At 34.5% G+C, this 15,963-nt stretch overlaps 1 protein-coding gene across 2 annotated transcripts in view; it reads left to right on the forward strand.

Annotated features, from left to right (window-relative positions):
- Nucleotides 1-15,963, forward strand: part of LOC150093788 (cytoplasmic dynein 1 intermediate chain 1-like) — a 479,575-nt gene that overhangs the window by 359,716 nt on the left and 103,896 nt on the right. For both annotated transcript variants that reach the window (XM_090413194.1, XM_090413193.1), the window contains exons 10-11: nucleotides 11,035-11,181; nucleotides 11,310-11,423. In XM_090413194.1, coding sequence (XP_090269320.1) covers nucleotides 11,035-11,181; nucleotides 11,310-11,423 — 261 coding nt within the window. The remainder of the gene's footprint in view (nucleotides 1-11,034; nucleotides 11,182-11,309; nucleotides 11,424-15,963) is intronic.

Raw genomic sequence — 15,963 nt, forward strand, 5'->3', positions numbered from 1 at the left:
ATTTACTTATCATGAACCCGACTCCTACCTATGCTCTTAAAGCTGAGTTTGTTTATTTTTATAGGATTTTATGTAAAGCATCAAATGCACAGCGTTCCTTGTGAATCTGGAAAGCATGTTACAATTCTAAATACTGGAGTATAACTTAGTCACCCTCGGGCTTTATTGAAATTTTTAATGCAGCCCACACTGTCTGAAAGGTTGAAGACCCCTGCTTTAATGTATGCACATTTGACCCTTGAACAGCAGGAATTAAGGGGCAAGAACCCCCTATGGTCGAAAATCTGCATATAACTTTTGGCTCCCCAAAAAACTTAACTACTAATAGCCTACTGTTGACCAGAAGCCTTACCGATAATATAAAACAGTCAATTAACACATATTTTGTATGCTATATGTATCATTATATTGTGTTATTACAATAAAATAAGCTAGTGAAAAGAAAATGTTATTAATAAAATTATAAGGAAGTGAAAATACACTTACAGTGCTGTATTTATTGATACCTTAAACTTACGTCATCTGTTTTACAAAATAATCGTCTGCTGTCAGTACTTACATCAATATTAAATAATAAAGCAACACATAAAAACCATAGTGATATCTTTAATTAGTAAAAGGACAGATATTTCATACTAAAATTAATAGTACATCTTCAGTGTCTGTAACAGTAAGGAATGGAATACACAAAATGTTCGGTGGATCACTTATTAAAATACAATTGTTACCGCGTGCTAGGAAATAATAGAAATAACAAATTTACATCAATATTGTCATATGATACAAAACGCTGTAAATGTTATTCATATTGCTAACACTAGACATCAAAAATGAAAAGGTAATGTGAAAAAGAAATTCATAATTATTTATAGGTATAGCAATTCATGCATTGATAATGAAGAAGCTTCAGTGTGATTGCTTTATGGTAGCCTAGTGTAATCGATACTATTGCTTCATGGTAGTAGCCTAACCTATACAGTAATAATGAACGAATTGTTATAAAATTTTTATGGTGTACAGTATTACAGTCATATTCATAATACAGTATTGGAAGTTACATTTTAATCTGCGATGATAGGCTGATACACAGTTTCTCCAATTATGAGAGAGAAAGAGAGGCATACTGTACAGTAACGTATGGCACTCTTTGAAAGAAAGGTTATAAAACAGTAAGAAAACTAACACATTATTGATTTTATATTAAATATCACTCATAAGCTATCCACCTCCATACAAGTCGTCTTGCACAGTGTTCTACATGATGAAGGCGATGATGATGACATAAAAACGTCTCATACAGTTCTTGCCATAAAGTTATTAGATTTTCACATGATGACACTCACACGTACAACATATGATACACAGCAGATAAGTTTATTAACTTATGTATGATGATTATTTATTAATCATTAAGTGGAAGTAGATCATCATAAAGGTCTTCATCCTTGTCATCTTCACATTGAGTAGGCTGAGGAAGGGATGGTCTTGCCGTCTCATGGATGGCAGGCAGAGGAGGTGGAAGGAGGGGGGGGAGCAGGAGAGGCAGACACACTCATTGTAACTTTGCAGAAATGCATCATAATTTCTGTCTGGGTTTTTTTGCTTTTTAATTTCTCTAAAAATGTTTCTATATGGTACCAATCCTTCTTCCACCGTTTGCTTTAGTTTCAGTTCCCATATCAAAGAAGGGTCCGTGTTGTAAAAGGATTCAAAAGCAGTCTTGAATAATCTGAACCCTTCTGTCTGATTGTCTAATGTTAGTTTCTTTCCTGGCACTGGTTTGAAAGCATTCGTCTCCATCAATATCGAATATATTCATTATTATATATTGTACCTCCCCCCAACACACACACACACACACATGCGCACACACCTTTTTTGCCATATCCACAATCTGTTTCATGATTTCCTGGATTGGCTGCCATAAATTCCGTGAAGTCATGCACATCTGGACATAGTTTTTTCCAGCAGGAATTTATTGTTTTGGGCTCAATGGCTTTCATGGCTTTTTCTATAACAACGATGGCATCTTCAGCAGTGTAATCCTTCAAGGCTTTTGTGATGTTCTCTCTGTCGGGATTCTGTTAAATAGCATCAACAGTCCTTTCCATTCTCTTCTCTCTTCCTTACTAATAAATGTCCTTTATGGCATTTTTTTTTTTCAGAATAGAGCACTTTCTTCTGCATTAAAAACCTGTTCAGGCAGATATTCTTTCTTTCTTCTTAATGAGTTTCTTAATGGCATCTGAGAACTTGTCTGTTGCCTCTTGGTCAGCAGAAGCTGCTTCTCCTGTTATCTTGATATTTTTAAAGCCAAACCTCTTTCTAAAATCCTTTTCTGCTGCTATTAATGCTCCTGCTTTAGATCCTTTACCTTCCTTTGCTTTAAGTTCTCATATAATGACTTCACTTTTTCTTGAATCATATTAGGGTCTATAAGTATACATTACTTATAGCAAGCCTGCACCCACATAAAAGCTGCATTTTCAATGCAAGAAGACAGCTTGCAAGTGTAGCATGGAATGAGGAGTTGGCTGGAAAGGAGATCAGTGCTGCTTGGATGATATTCAAGAACTATCTAGTAGAAGCAATGTCTAAATGTATTCCAAAGATCAGAAGGTTAAATAAGGTAGGTGTGAAATGGATGAATAAAGATATTAAGTATGTGAAACAGAGGAAAAAGGCATTATAGAGGCAACATAGAGGAGTGGTAATAATCAATTCCATGAGGATTACAAAGAACAGGCAAGGAGTGTGGCTTGGTAAGGGTAGCAAAAGTGGAGTAAGAGCAGTAGTTAACTAATGAAGCCAAAAAAAATCCTAGGGAGTTCTTTCAGTATGTATTGTATCCAGCAAAAAAAAAGAAAGATTATGGAAGGATGACATTGATTGGAGAAAATTGTATAAGAACAACTGTTGCAGAGGATATAGTTGGGATATTTAATGAGCAAATTCATAAAGGTCTTTCATTTTTGTGAATGTGATGTGGAGAGTTTGAGAGCAGTTGATGATGAGAGATTGATTATAAGTGAGCAAAAGATATATATTGGGAATTGGGCAAACTCGATGTTAATAAGACTGTGTGACTTGATAATATATCACTATGTATTTTGAAGGGTTCACGGACAATTCATTGTAGAGAAAATTCACTAGAAATGTTATTCGCTAGAAAATTGAAATGATATTGCATTGATACCAATATGTGAAAAGCAAATGCAGTGCAAGAGAAATTTCAAAAAATATAGTTTTTTTTATGTATTTATGTATTATTTATATAGGTTTTAATTAGATTTTCATGATATTTTTATTCTTATACAGTGATAATATTTTATTGATTGAGTTTCCTAATTTATGTTTCATCTTAAAAAAAAAAGTTGTAAATATTCTTTCTTACTCAGATACTACAGGTTCTGCGGGTGGAATATTAATATTTACAAAACTGGAATAGATTGGTTTAGAGAGAAAGGGCACCATATTTAAGAATATTTATTCTGCAAACCATTCACTATTTCTCTGCGCACGTAGACACCCATCCAGATGTGATCTATGTGCGTGTGTGCATACATACATACATTTACACGCACACATTTTATCTGAACTAATTCAAAAGGTGAGGTGTTTCAGTTATTGAATACAGGTATGTTGTATGCTGTTATTGTTTATAGAGCTAGTTTAAGATCATAGGTGCACTTTTGCATAAATATATTAAAGAAAATGATAATAAAATTACGTAAATGCTATGATGTAAATCATTACGATAGCATTTAAATTGCCATCTGTGGCTGCAATTCTAGTCTTTACCTTTTCCTCCAATGCTAGTATTTTCAGATGAAATTCATCCTGATAACAATTACAAATATCTATGCCTATTGCGAGTTTTGAATCCACAGTTCATTGGTAGGGTTGGCAGTGTTTCTTAAAGTGTGGTACGTGTACCACAGCATTATATTTCTCAACAAATAGTGCAATTAGAGACTAGGATAAAAATGGCACTAGCTAATGTATCACATCTTTCCTCCAATAGAAACTGCTATATAGACTCAAGCAAAACCATATGTTGCACCGGCAACATGTGGTTTTGCTACACACCACCCCGTCGTGAACGTGTTAAAACTAAGAAATATATAGTGAATTTGTTTCAGATATTAGGGAATTCGGTTGAAGAGAATTAACATTTCAACTCAAGTCTTGAAATGCTAATTTTTCTTTGGTTTGTGCAATCTCTTGTTAATACCGCACCAATTATATGCACTTCTTCATAGCTGCTCTATGTATCTCAAGTCTTGTAAATTACTGGTAATTTTTGCTTGAAATAATGGGAAAGAAGATGAAGCTATTTGGGTAGATGACTTTGACGATATACACAAGGAAACTGTTCTTGATGCCAAAAGTAGCAGTAGCGAGTTGGAGCTTCTTGGTAAGTCGCACCATTTTCTTTTTTCTTTTTTTTTTTCTGAAAACTTTAGTTTCCGAAAATCCCCGCATATATCTCGCACCATGATTTTTTAGCTTTAATTTTGGGAAAAAAGTGCAAGTTATATTCGAGTAAATACGTTAATTTTTTTAGCTTTCAAATTCTTAAGTATGGATCATTGGTTAAAGATTGGATTTATAATACCCACAAAAGAGAGCAATATAGCAAATACAAGCAGCTGTAAGCAACAAGAAAACGTTGATATTGCATCTGGATCAAATGAAATTGATAAGGGTGTGTCGTCTGACATCTCTCTCGAACCAACTAGGAAGAAGATGAAAAATCTTCTGAAATGTGGATTCTCATGGACTGGAAATGAAGAGGAACCTATTCCAAATTTTGTTCTATTAAAAATAAATCATATTTTTTATTTACATGAACATATAAATTCAAATAAAATAGACATTTACAATGAAATATACTTTATTTATTTATTTATTATTTGATTAGGGGATACTTGGTAATAATGAAAATTTAAGGAGTACGTGGATATCTGAAGTTTGAGAAACACTGGGATAGGGTATGTTATCTAGTCGGTTGTTGACGATATGATATTTCTGATTACAGTTTATTTTTGAATGGTTCACAAGAGAAGTAATTAATTACATATTTCACTTTGAGAACATCCATCTATCTATCTATCTATATATTTTTTTTCTTTTTTTTTTTTTTCAGTAAAGAAGACTAAATATAAAATTTAATTTCTTAGTGTCATAAAATACTAGTATTGGAGGAAAAGGTGAAGACTAGTTTTGAAACACGGATGGTAATTTAGTTTATGCAGATTTACATCCTTTTGATAGCATTTATATAATTTTATTATCATTTTCTTTAATATAATTACTTAAAATTGCACCTCTGATCTTAAATTAGCTCTGCAAACAATAGAAGTGTACAAGATGTCTTTACTACTCAGGAAAAGTGCAGTGATTTTTAAAATACATGTGTATTCAATAACTGAAACACCTCACCTTCTGAATTTTTTCAGATAAAAAATATATCATCACACCTGGATAGATGTCTAAATGCACAGAATAGTGAAAGGTGAGAAGAATAAATATTCTTAAATATTGTGCCGTTTCTCTCTAACTGTTCTTAAATATTTTATTCTCCCTAATAACTATTCTAACTATTAATAGAATAGTTAATAGGAATATGTAAATAGTTAACTATAAATATTAGTTGGAAAGAATTATTATTCTTAAATATTGTGTCCTTTCTTCCTTACCACCCTATCCCAGTTCTGTAAAAATTAATATTCTATTTACAGAGCCTGTAGTATCTAAGTAAGAAAGAATATTAATAACTTTATATGGAATAAAAAATTTCAGAATGCTAAATATAATCGAAATAATAAATAAAATATTTCTTCTTTTTTTTTTTTTTTTCCTTTTTTTTGTTCATATTTGGGAATGACATGAAATAGGATTTCAAATTTTCTTGCAAAGAATTTTCCGTGTAAAGCATTTTCAATATGATGAATCACCTGGACATGATTTTGAAGTAATGTGCCAGGGAGTTTGCATCTGCCTTGACATATTTACTTAATATGAGTCTTGCACTGGGTCAAGTTCCAAAGGAGTGGAAAGAAGGCAAGATTGTGCCACTTCATAAGGGAGGTGACAGAACTCAAGCATCAAATTATAAGCTGGTGAGAACCAGAATCCAGAATTGGGTTGACAACAGTGGTTTTATCTTTGATGGACAGCATGGATTTGCTAAAGGGAGGTCATGTTTTGGTAATCTACTTACTTATTTCAATAAGTAAGCAGATTACGACTTCATTGGACATACACAGTAGTATACTTAGAGTTTGCAAAGGCTTTTGATAGATTACTGCATGAGAAGTTGATAGTCAAACTAGAGCAGATGGGGCTGGATATTAGACTGTCTATTGGATTGGAGATTGGCTGTCTGATAGGTATCATGTATGGGAGAGCAATATCCCAGAAGAGGAAAGTCGCTATTAGTGTGCCTCAGGGGTCTGTTTTAGGGCCATTGCTGTTTAACCTGTATATTGATGATATTGGGGAAGATTTGGATGGGGATATTCAGTTGTTTGCAGATGATGCAAAGTTGGGACAAATTATCTGCTCTACTGCTCATAGTTCGTCCCAACTTCTTGTTCTGGCCTTACAATCTATTGAATGAAATTATTTCATTCAATAGATTGAGTGAATGGACATGAGAGGAGATGCCAGTTCGATGTTGCAAAATGTAAGGTTTTAAAATTTGGAAAACAAAGATGGGGATGTAGAATATACACTAGGATGTAGAATATACACTAGGAATTTACAGTTTTTAGTGGATAGGAGAAAGAGGGAGTGATATGATAGAGATGTACAAGTTTGTAAGGGGTGTTATAGGATCAATGTTGAAGAAATTTTTCATAAAATGGTGGGAGATCAGGGGAGAACAAAAGGTCATCCCTCCCTGAAGACTGTATAAGGAGTGTGTGTGAACAACAGAGTGAGAAGGTTTTTTTTTGCATGCACAAATTGTGAATGATTTGAATGCCTTGCCTGAGAGTGTGGTATCTGCAGAGAATTTGAAGTGGAGAGTAGATTTTTTTTACATGGGAGAGTGGTGGGTTAGCAGTGTTAAGTTCTGAATTAAACAAAAATTAAATTACTTTACGTTTCATTCAGACTTAACATGTGCTTGCAATTTTGAATCAATTATTGATGTACCAGAATATACTAGACTCTTGTAAATTTCACTAAAATATTACTAAGCTGAGAATCCTTCATTTAATATGTGATATTATAAAGTATTGAGAATTGCTAAACTGCTTAAGTATAAGTACTTATATTGCTGGGTGAAAGAGATAATCCGATTAAATAGAAATGGCCGGAATCGAAACACATGCATCATAGAGTACAGGTGCACCTTTTCGTAAGCAAATAAGGGTCCCCCCCCCACTCATGTACAGAAGAGTAGGCTAAGATTTCCGTGTGTGGTGTGCAATTTAAAAAGTCGTGCAGCACCAAGGAAACTCTCTTGTGTTCTGGTGCCTCTGGTTCTTTAGGTGGAGTTTTATTCTTACTGGTGTGTGGAGTTACACTCCGGAGTTTTCGGGTAATCTTGCTGATGTCTATGTAGCCTCCTTGTGGCGTCCCCTCATTCCCTGCGGATTCGAGACAGTGACGGAGCAACTTTGCCGTAGATTTCCCAACAATTTACCGGTCAGCGACCAGCCAGCAGAAGGTATTCACCGATGCTTACGCAGATGTAGTTATGATGTTGAACGAGTTCACCATGGAACAACGTCTACCTATCTTCGGCGACAGAAGTATGTACAGATTGAACTTTTGAAGAATGCCTCAGAGAAAGCAGAAGGAATGTGGTGTCGAAAGTAATTGTCCAGACGAGATATGTAAAGTGGCCAGGTAATTCCCCAGCAATTGATAACGTACAATCCATGTTTTATTATGTGTACATGTGTGTTAGAAGAATATATGTAAAATTTAGGAAGGACTCTAGGGGATGTTTCTTTGAATGATAAAGTAATAATGAGAATTTTGAGTATTTTGTTAAGTAAATTAATTGAGAGCACGTGGAGCCTAAGAATTGTCTTTTAATGATAGAAAGGGTTATGAGAATTTTGTGAGAAGAAATTGTATAAGAGCGCATGAAGCTAGTTTAGTTATTCAGCTAATAATTGTCCTTAGTATTATTGAATAAGTGTGATTTTTCAAGTATAAATTGTAAGCATTAACTGAAGCTCTTTGTCATGCATGCTAAGATAGATATTGAGAATCAATTAGCAATTGCAGATTAAATATTAAGAGTGAATTCATAGTATGTACAATGTTTCAATTGAATTAAATGTTTTGTTTAACTGATGACTTGCCTGATTTTCTTCTCTGTTGCACTTGCTCATAAATTATGGACCACAGCGGGAGATTAATTTATAGAGAGGCTACGGCTGCAAATGTAACTCTTAGTAACATAAGATTATATGTTAAACTGTGTTCTGATTCCTCGATTCTACACTATCTGTTAATCTAGGATTTGGGGTGGCGCAGTGAAAAATAAATTTTCCCTGAATCCGAAAAAGGAATTAGAACCAGTGTGAGACAAAGGAATAGGTATCCGCCATTAGTAATTCCTTTGTCCCACAAACCACTAGCATCGTTCTTGTAAGTAAAGATCAGCCAATAGAGATATTCAAGTTAAAAGAATTAAGATTGAAGATTTAGTATAACTTAAGAATAATCAAGATGTAAACATAAGAGAATATAGACTAAATATAGAGTAAAATAATAAGAATAAAATAAGAAAAAAAATTTTACAGCAGAATGCATTACAAGAATGAGTTGTGAATGCTGGGAGTGTTAAGGAGTTTAAGGTTCAGTATGATAAATGTGTTTCTAATTAATGGACTCTTCCACAGTATGTCTGTTTGCCATACTTGTGCTAAGTGTGGTCTATCATTAAGCTTTTTTTTTTTTTTCACTCTCTCTCTCTCTCTCCTTGCCAAGAGCACCAATTACAATGTGGTTTGTGCATAATTTTTTGTCTAGTTCTTGAACGATGGCTTACTAGCTTTGGAGAAGTATAAAAAGTGATAAATTTTAAGACCTTTATATTTGTCGTTGGAAATATATATATATATATAAACTTCAGATATGAAAGGTTGCAAATGTACATTGCATCAGTTCTGTGTATGAACAACTCTGAAGTTAGAATTATGCAAAAAATTTATTTTTACTGTGACTCTGAACTTTTCAAACAGTCCTTTTGCTTACTCTGTGTATATTATGCAGTATGATTTTAAAGAATGCCAATGGTAGGGAGGTAACCGAATCAGTTGATATAGTGGAATTACCGAGCGAGCACTTTGCAAGAGTATATCATCCAGGTTGTGACATTGAAAAAATGAAGGAACCATTAGTTTATTTGGGAATTGTGATGAATGAAGTGGAGGTGAATAGTCTATTACAAAACCTCAATGTCAATACATCTGTGGGATTGGATGGTATACCAGCTCGTGTCGTACGTGAAGCGGCTAAAGAATTGTCAGTGCCCTTGACCATTTTGTTTAATTTGAGTCTCAGGTCTGGGTTAGTCCCAAGGGGGTGAAAAGAGGGGAAAAATAGTTCCACTGCATAAAGGAGGTTCCAAGACTGCTGTTGTAAATTACCGACCAATCAGCATATCAGGAATCGTTGTCAAGGTCTTGGAGAAAATAGTCAAGAGGAAAATACAGGATTGGATAGATGAAAATGGGATACTGTATGGTGGACAGCATGGTTTTGTGAAGGGTAGATCATGCCTTAGTAAATTGCTCACGTTTTATAGCACAGTGACGGCTGAATGGGATAAAGGTAATGGGTTTACAGTGATTCTACTGCACCTTGCCAAGGGTTTTGACAGGATACCACATGGAATTTTAATCAGTAAACTGCAGCATATGGTGATGGATATAGGGTTGGTGAGATGGATAGGAGGGTGGTTGATGGAGAGCTATCAGAGAGTGGTTTATTCAGGAGTAGAGTCCAAAAGACGGCCTGTGACTAGTGGTGTGCCGCAGGGTTCTGTTCTTGGACCACTACTGCTCAATTTTTTCATTAACGAAATAGGAAAGGAGCTGAGAGGAAGTATTCATTTGTTTGCTGATGATGCAAAGTTGGGTAGAGCAATAGTGAATGCACAGGATGTCAAAATTTTGCAGGATGATTTGGATAGTTTGGAGGACTGGGCTAAGGAGAATGGATGTCAATTTAATGTGGCAAAGTGTAAGGTTATGCATTTTGGGGTGAAAAGATTAGCAGCAGTATATCACATTGGTGGAACCATACTGCAGGAGATTGACGAGGCAAGAGATTTGGAAGTGTTGGTGTATAGGGAGTTGAAGTTTAGGGGGGCACATCGCAAAAGTGGCTAAATCAGCTCATCAAATCACTCGGTTGCTGAAAAATACTTTAACAAGCAGAGACAAACAGGTTATTGTTCCTCTGTATCGAGCCTTGATAAGACTACATCTTATCAAGGCTCGATCCAAGGCTTGATCGGGAGGAGGTGGAGAGGATCCAGAGACGAGTGACCAAGATGATAGCAGGTCTATGGAATGAACCTTATGGGGACAGATTGAAGATTTGTGGTTGCAGAAATTGGTTGATAGGCAGAAAAGGGGTGATATGATTGACATTCAAATTATTGAAGGGTTTCTATAAGATTAATTTAGAAGATATTTTTGAGAATAGGACTGGTGGTGGGAGGACTAGGGGCCATACATGGAAGCTGGGCAAGAGTGTGGCTAGCAAGGGTGTTAGAGCTAGGTTTCTTACTTTTAGAGTGGTGAATGAGTGGAATAAGCTGCCAGAGTCTGTTGTGGGTGCCATGACTGTGAATGAGTTCAAGGCGAAGTATGATAAATACTGTGTGAATGTCGAATAGTTGTTCTTGACATGATGTTAGGGCCTCCCTCGATGAGTCTATCGACTCATCGAGGGAGGTCCATAATAATAATAATTATGTTTTATGTATACATTTTTTCTCTAAGTATAGTGGAGAGAACTAAAAAAATTAATATTAGTATTTATGAATTTGTTTAGTCTCCTGTCATGTCCACTTGTTTTGCAAAATTTCATCCAAACCTGGTTCTTGGTGGAACATACTCAGGCCAAATAATGTTGTGGGACAATAGAAGTAACAAGAGAACACCAGTGCAAAGAAGTCCACTCTGTGCTGCAGCTCATACCGTAAGTAACCATGTTATTTCTTATATCATACATTAAATAATTATTAAGTTTTCTACATGATTTAATCTTGAAAAGGCTGAAGTTAATTATTTCTGTAACTAATATTTTTTAAAATTTTTATCTTGAAGCATCCTGTATATTGTGTTCAAGTAGTTGGTACTCAGAATGCTCATAATCTTATCAGCATATCAACAGATGGAAAGTTATGCACTTGGAGTTTAGATATGTTGTCCTCACCACAAGTAAGTATTTTCTTGAATAATATGAATTGCAATAACCGATTTAACCCCTCAACCGGCCACGATGTCTATGGATGTTCAGCTAAATCTGGATACGAAACTTTAACACCCATTGAAAAACATGGATAAGAAGTGCAATTTGGTGTCACTATTTCATCCACATCGGCCGGTAGGGAGGTTAATGACATTTTTATATTAAAAATAATAATAATTTGCACATGACTAATTCTATGTTTTGAAATCATCTACAAAACTGATTATTTTTTACAGGATCCCCCCCCCCCTCCGAAATAAAGTTTAAAATGGTCTCCAGTTTAGTATGAATCATCATTTTCTGCAATAATGAATAATGCAGGGCTAGAATATAGTAATGATCCAATGTAATTACAACTTCATTATTAGTTTATCAGTTTTCTTTCATTTTTGTTATTTGTTATGCCCTGAATGTAATCAGAACTAATTCATACCATCTAAGGCAAGATGATGTTGTATGCCTTAGAGACAGTAGTTTTTATAGTCTAAGCAGGACTGCTTATTCCACCTAAATCTTCATCTCTTTACTGATTTTTCAAATGTCTATTATATATCTTCAAATACCTGAGTTTTAGGTTGTTACTTTGGTGTTCAGCTGTAATGATCCATATATTAATAATTAACTGGCTTCCCAATATGCATATGTCATATAGTTGTTTAATTCTATTTCCTTAAAATTTAATTTCTTGCCCTCTAAAAAATTATGCCCTAGTAGCTAATGTGGTACCTGATCCATATTGAGAATTCAATTGACATTCTATGCCTCTATATTTTTTCATAACTTTAATCTCCCAATTGCTGTTTTTCATTCTGAGTTCATTATTATAGATAATAAGTCTTGATGACCTATAGAGGATTTATTTAGGAGGATAAATCATGTACTGAGAGCTGAGTGGAATATGTGTTGAGATCAATGGCCATTGCAGGCTATTGAGGCTACAAGGAACTTGATGTCATATAAACTTAATTAATGCATGCCAAAGCATGCATTCTCTGCCTGGCTTTTTCTCTTTTACAGAATGAAAAAACTGAGTTTTTAAAAGGAAAATCCCTCATTACCTCTGTATGGTACTACATAACTCATCTTCAACTAAAAAGCTCTGGTAATCTTCATATCATATCCTGGTTCCAACTCTGGTCTTTCCAGCCAAAGGATAGCTTGATACTGACTGAACTGTGAAGCCTCATGTAATATTTATCAGTTTTAATTTTCGTTTAATATTGCTTTACTTTATGATGTGGCCAAAAATTAACAGATCTTTAGACTGACAATACCATCCCCCCCCCAAAAAAAAATTACACCAATGATTTAGGTAAAATAACCACAATGAAATACAGGATGACCTGGTTTAAAAAAAAAATAATAAAAAATAAAAAAAAAAAAGGTGGGGGGGGTAAAATAGGGAAAAGATGAGATAAACTCCGATCTTATAAATTTGCTGGGGAAAAAAAATGTCATCAGAGATTAAAATAAAGAACTTTTATTATTAAAAGACCAGAAGATAAATGATAAAATATACAAAGAGCCAACAAGTTTTACTAGCCACTGTCCAGCATTTTCAAGTCTGAACTGGTGTGAAAACAAATGCATTAAGTTACATTTAAAACATACACTTTAGTAACTGTTAGGCCGTTACGTTTGATCATTCGTGTTTGATGGCGTGCATGTGTTCGAATGCTTCAGTCAGAATCCGGTACATGACCACGTGTTGTGTATTTTTTTGCATATTGTAGTTCTGTTGAACTGAGTTCAACAGAACTTGAAAATGCTAGACAGTGGCTAGTGAAACTTGTTGGCTCTTTGTATATTTTATCATTTATCTTCTGGTCTTTTAATAATAAAAGTTCTTTATTTTAATACATCAGACCAAATACGTCATCAGAGATTATTATCATTTTTAAATAAAATATGAGGTGTGACAATTTAATTCCCATAATGCACCTGTAAAAAAAACCTACATTCGGAGCTATACATTAGTGGCTACTGTCGCCTTCGAACTAGTCCCCTTGTGCTTTTATACACTGGTTTAGATGGTGTTCCAATTTTTGGAAACAGGCCTGGAACTCATTTTACGGAATACTCTTCATTTCCTTTATCACATGATACTGGATATCAACGATGTCAGAAAATCTTCATCCTTTTAGTGCAGTCTTTAATTTTGGAAACAGCCAGAAATCACAGTGAACTAAGTCAGGTGAATAAGCAAGGTGACCTAATTTGGTAATCGATTTTTTAACCAGAAACACTCTCACAACGAGCGCACTATGCACATTGTCATGATGAATGATTCACTTCTCAGGCCACAATTCATGTCTTTTTGTCTGAACAGAATCTTGTAATCTTCTCAGCACCTCTAAATAGCATTTGTTGGTTGACTGTTTGTCCCTGTTCAATGAATTCATAGTGGACTATCTCCCTTGTGATCAAAGAAACAAACACACCAGCGTAGTCTTGAATTGCAAATGTGATTTGTGTGTGTGCTTTTTTCAGACTTGATGAACTCGGGAGTTTCCACTGGAGGCTCTGGTGTTTTGTTTCAGGATCGTACCAGAAGCACCAGGTTTCTTCACCTATAATTACTTTCGTAAACATGTGCTTATTTGCAGAAAGATCAGTTGCAACTTGAAGCTGCCACTGCTTCTGTTCATCTGTCAAGATCCGAAGCGCAAACTTTGCAGAAATCTTTTGCATACCCAATTCTTCAATTAAAATTACCCTGACTGTTTTTTGATTCATTTGCAATTCATCCATTAATCACACAATTAATTGTCTGTTAGACCATACCAAATCTCACACTCTGTTCACATTTGCATCCATCATTTTTGTTTTTGGCTGCCCACTTCTGGAATCATCATTCACATCTTCTCACCCTCCTTTGAATCTCTTATGCTACTCAAAGACACTTGACTTTTTCAGCGCATCCACACCATTGAGCACACTTTCAACAGCTCCAACATTTCAGTAGCAGTTTGCCAATTTCGACACAAAATTTTATGTTAACACGCTGTTCCAAATTTCGATCAGACATTTTTATGCCAAAGTTTACATGCAGATCTCTATTGTTTTTGCAATAGCCAACTAACAAATGGTTCTATCAGATTGAGGTTTATGCATGCATTAGTTAAAACGTGTACAAAGACAATTACTCGTGTAACTCCACTCAAATCACTACACAGCCATTCCAGGAATTAAATTGTTAAGCCTCGTATATACATGTGGACAAATACCAGTAAAAAATGAGATGAAAGAAAGCCTGCTAATTACAGAGCCGTTATTTTATTGAACAAATGCTACAAAATATATAGTAGACAAATATTATTATAACGTTGAAATGGATTTAGTTTTTTATTTAAAGTTACTTATAGAGAAAAGAAGAGGATTTCATTTAGAAACTCTTCTTTTATTTATAGATTAAAACAGCATTTGATAAAGTAAAAAGATATGTACTGTTTGATATGTTACAAAGCGTAAATATACTCAGTATTTTATTACAGGGGGAATACTTAAATACATATGAAGATAATGAAAGAAAAATTTTACTTTTGAGAGAAACTTGTGACATGAAATTAAGAATTTGTACACGTTAGCACAAGAAAGGTATATTTAATATATTGCCAGATATTTCAGTTTGAAAATAACAAACTATAATCAGTGGCTAGACAGAAAACATTTTTTTACAAGGTAGAATACAAACAATTGATCATTTAAAATTAGAACGAGACGTGTGATGTTACATTGTTAATCATGATATCATTTCACTGAAAAAATGCAACCATACGAGTGCAGAATGGCTACATGTATAATTTTACAATGTCATACAAAAAACTTAATTTATAAAATCATACGAATGATATCATTAGACAGATGTAGTATCTAGAAGGTCTTCATTAAAAAAATAATAAATAAATAAATAATTGATGTGTTATTCGGATCAAACTTTCCGATATTTTTGACATAGATAGGCAGTCATTACGATTCAGGTTAGGGTGGCGAAGTAAGGTCTCAGCACTCTCTTTCAATATGCGTTCAAATTTATACCAACATCTGTGTAGAAAGCAAACTTTGGACCAGAGAATGTTGTGGTTTGTCTCTATTCCATGTTGCGCCAATCCAGACTTATCGGATTGGCCAAACCATTAATAAGACTGATGTTCTTGTATTCTTTTTTCTATACATATTATTATTATATGATTTGGTGGCGCTAGTGTCCTTGGTGAATGTGGCGGTCGTGTTTAGTTAGTCTAGAAAATGTGTTTTTAAATTTAAATATAGTGTGGCTTTTTGTCTCAAATTGTGCTACAGTTGTGCATCGGTTAGATACAAGTGTCCTTTAGTGGTGTTATTGTTTGGAACTGTGTTGTATATATTGTGTTTTCGCTGCCGTTTGTTTCACTACTTCAACGTGTAAAGATGGCGTCCAACAAGAAACGTACATCAGCGGTGCGCAGGACTTCTACTTCTACACGAAAGACTGGCTCAGTGTTAGATTTTTCGCAATGGATGTGTTGC

The sequence above is a fragment of the Typopeltis vanoorti genome, chromosome 23, assembly GCF_054136105.1.
Source record: "Typopeltis vanoorti isolate ZY-2024b chromosome 23, IOZ_Tvanoo_1.0, whole genome shotgun sequence".
Taxonomy (NCBI): Eukaryota; Metazoa; Arthropoda; class Arachnida; order Uropygi; family Thelyphonidae; genus Typopeltis; species Typopeltis vanoorti.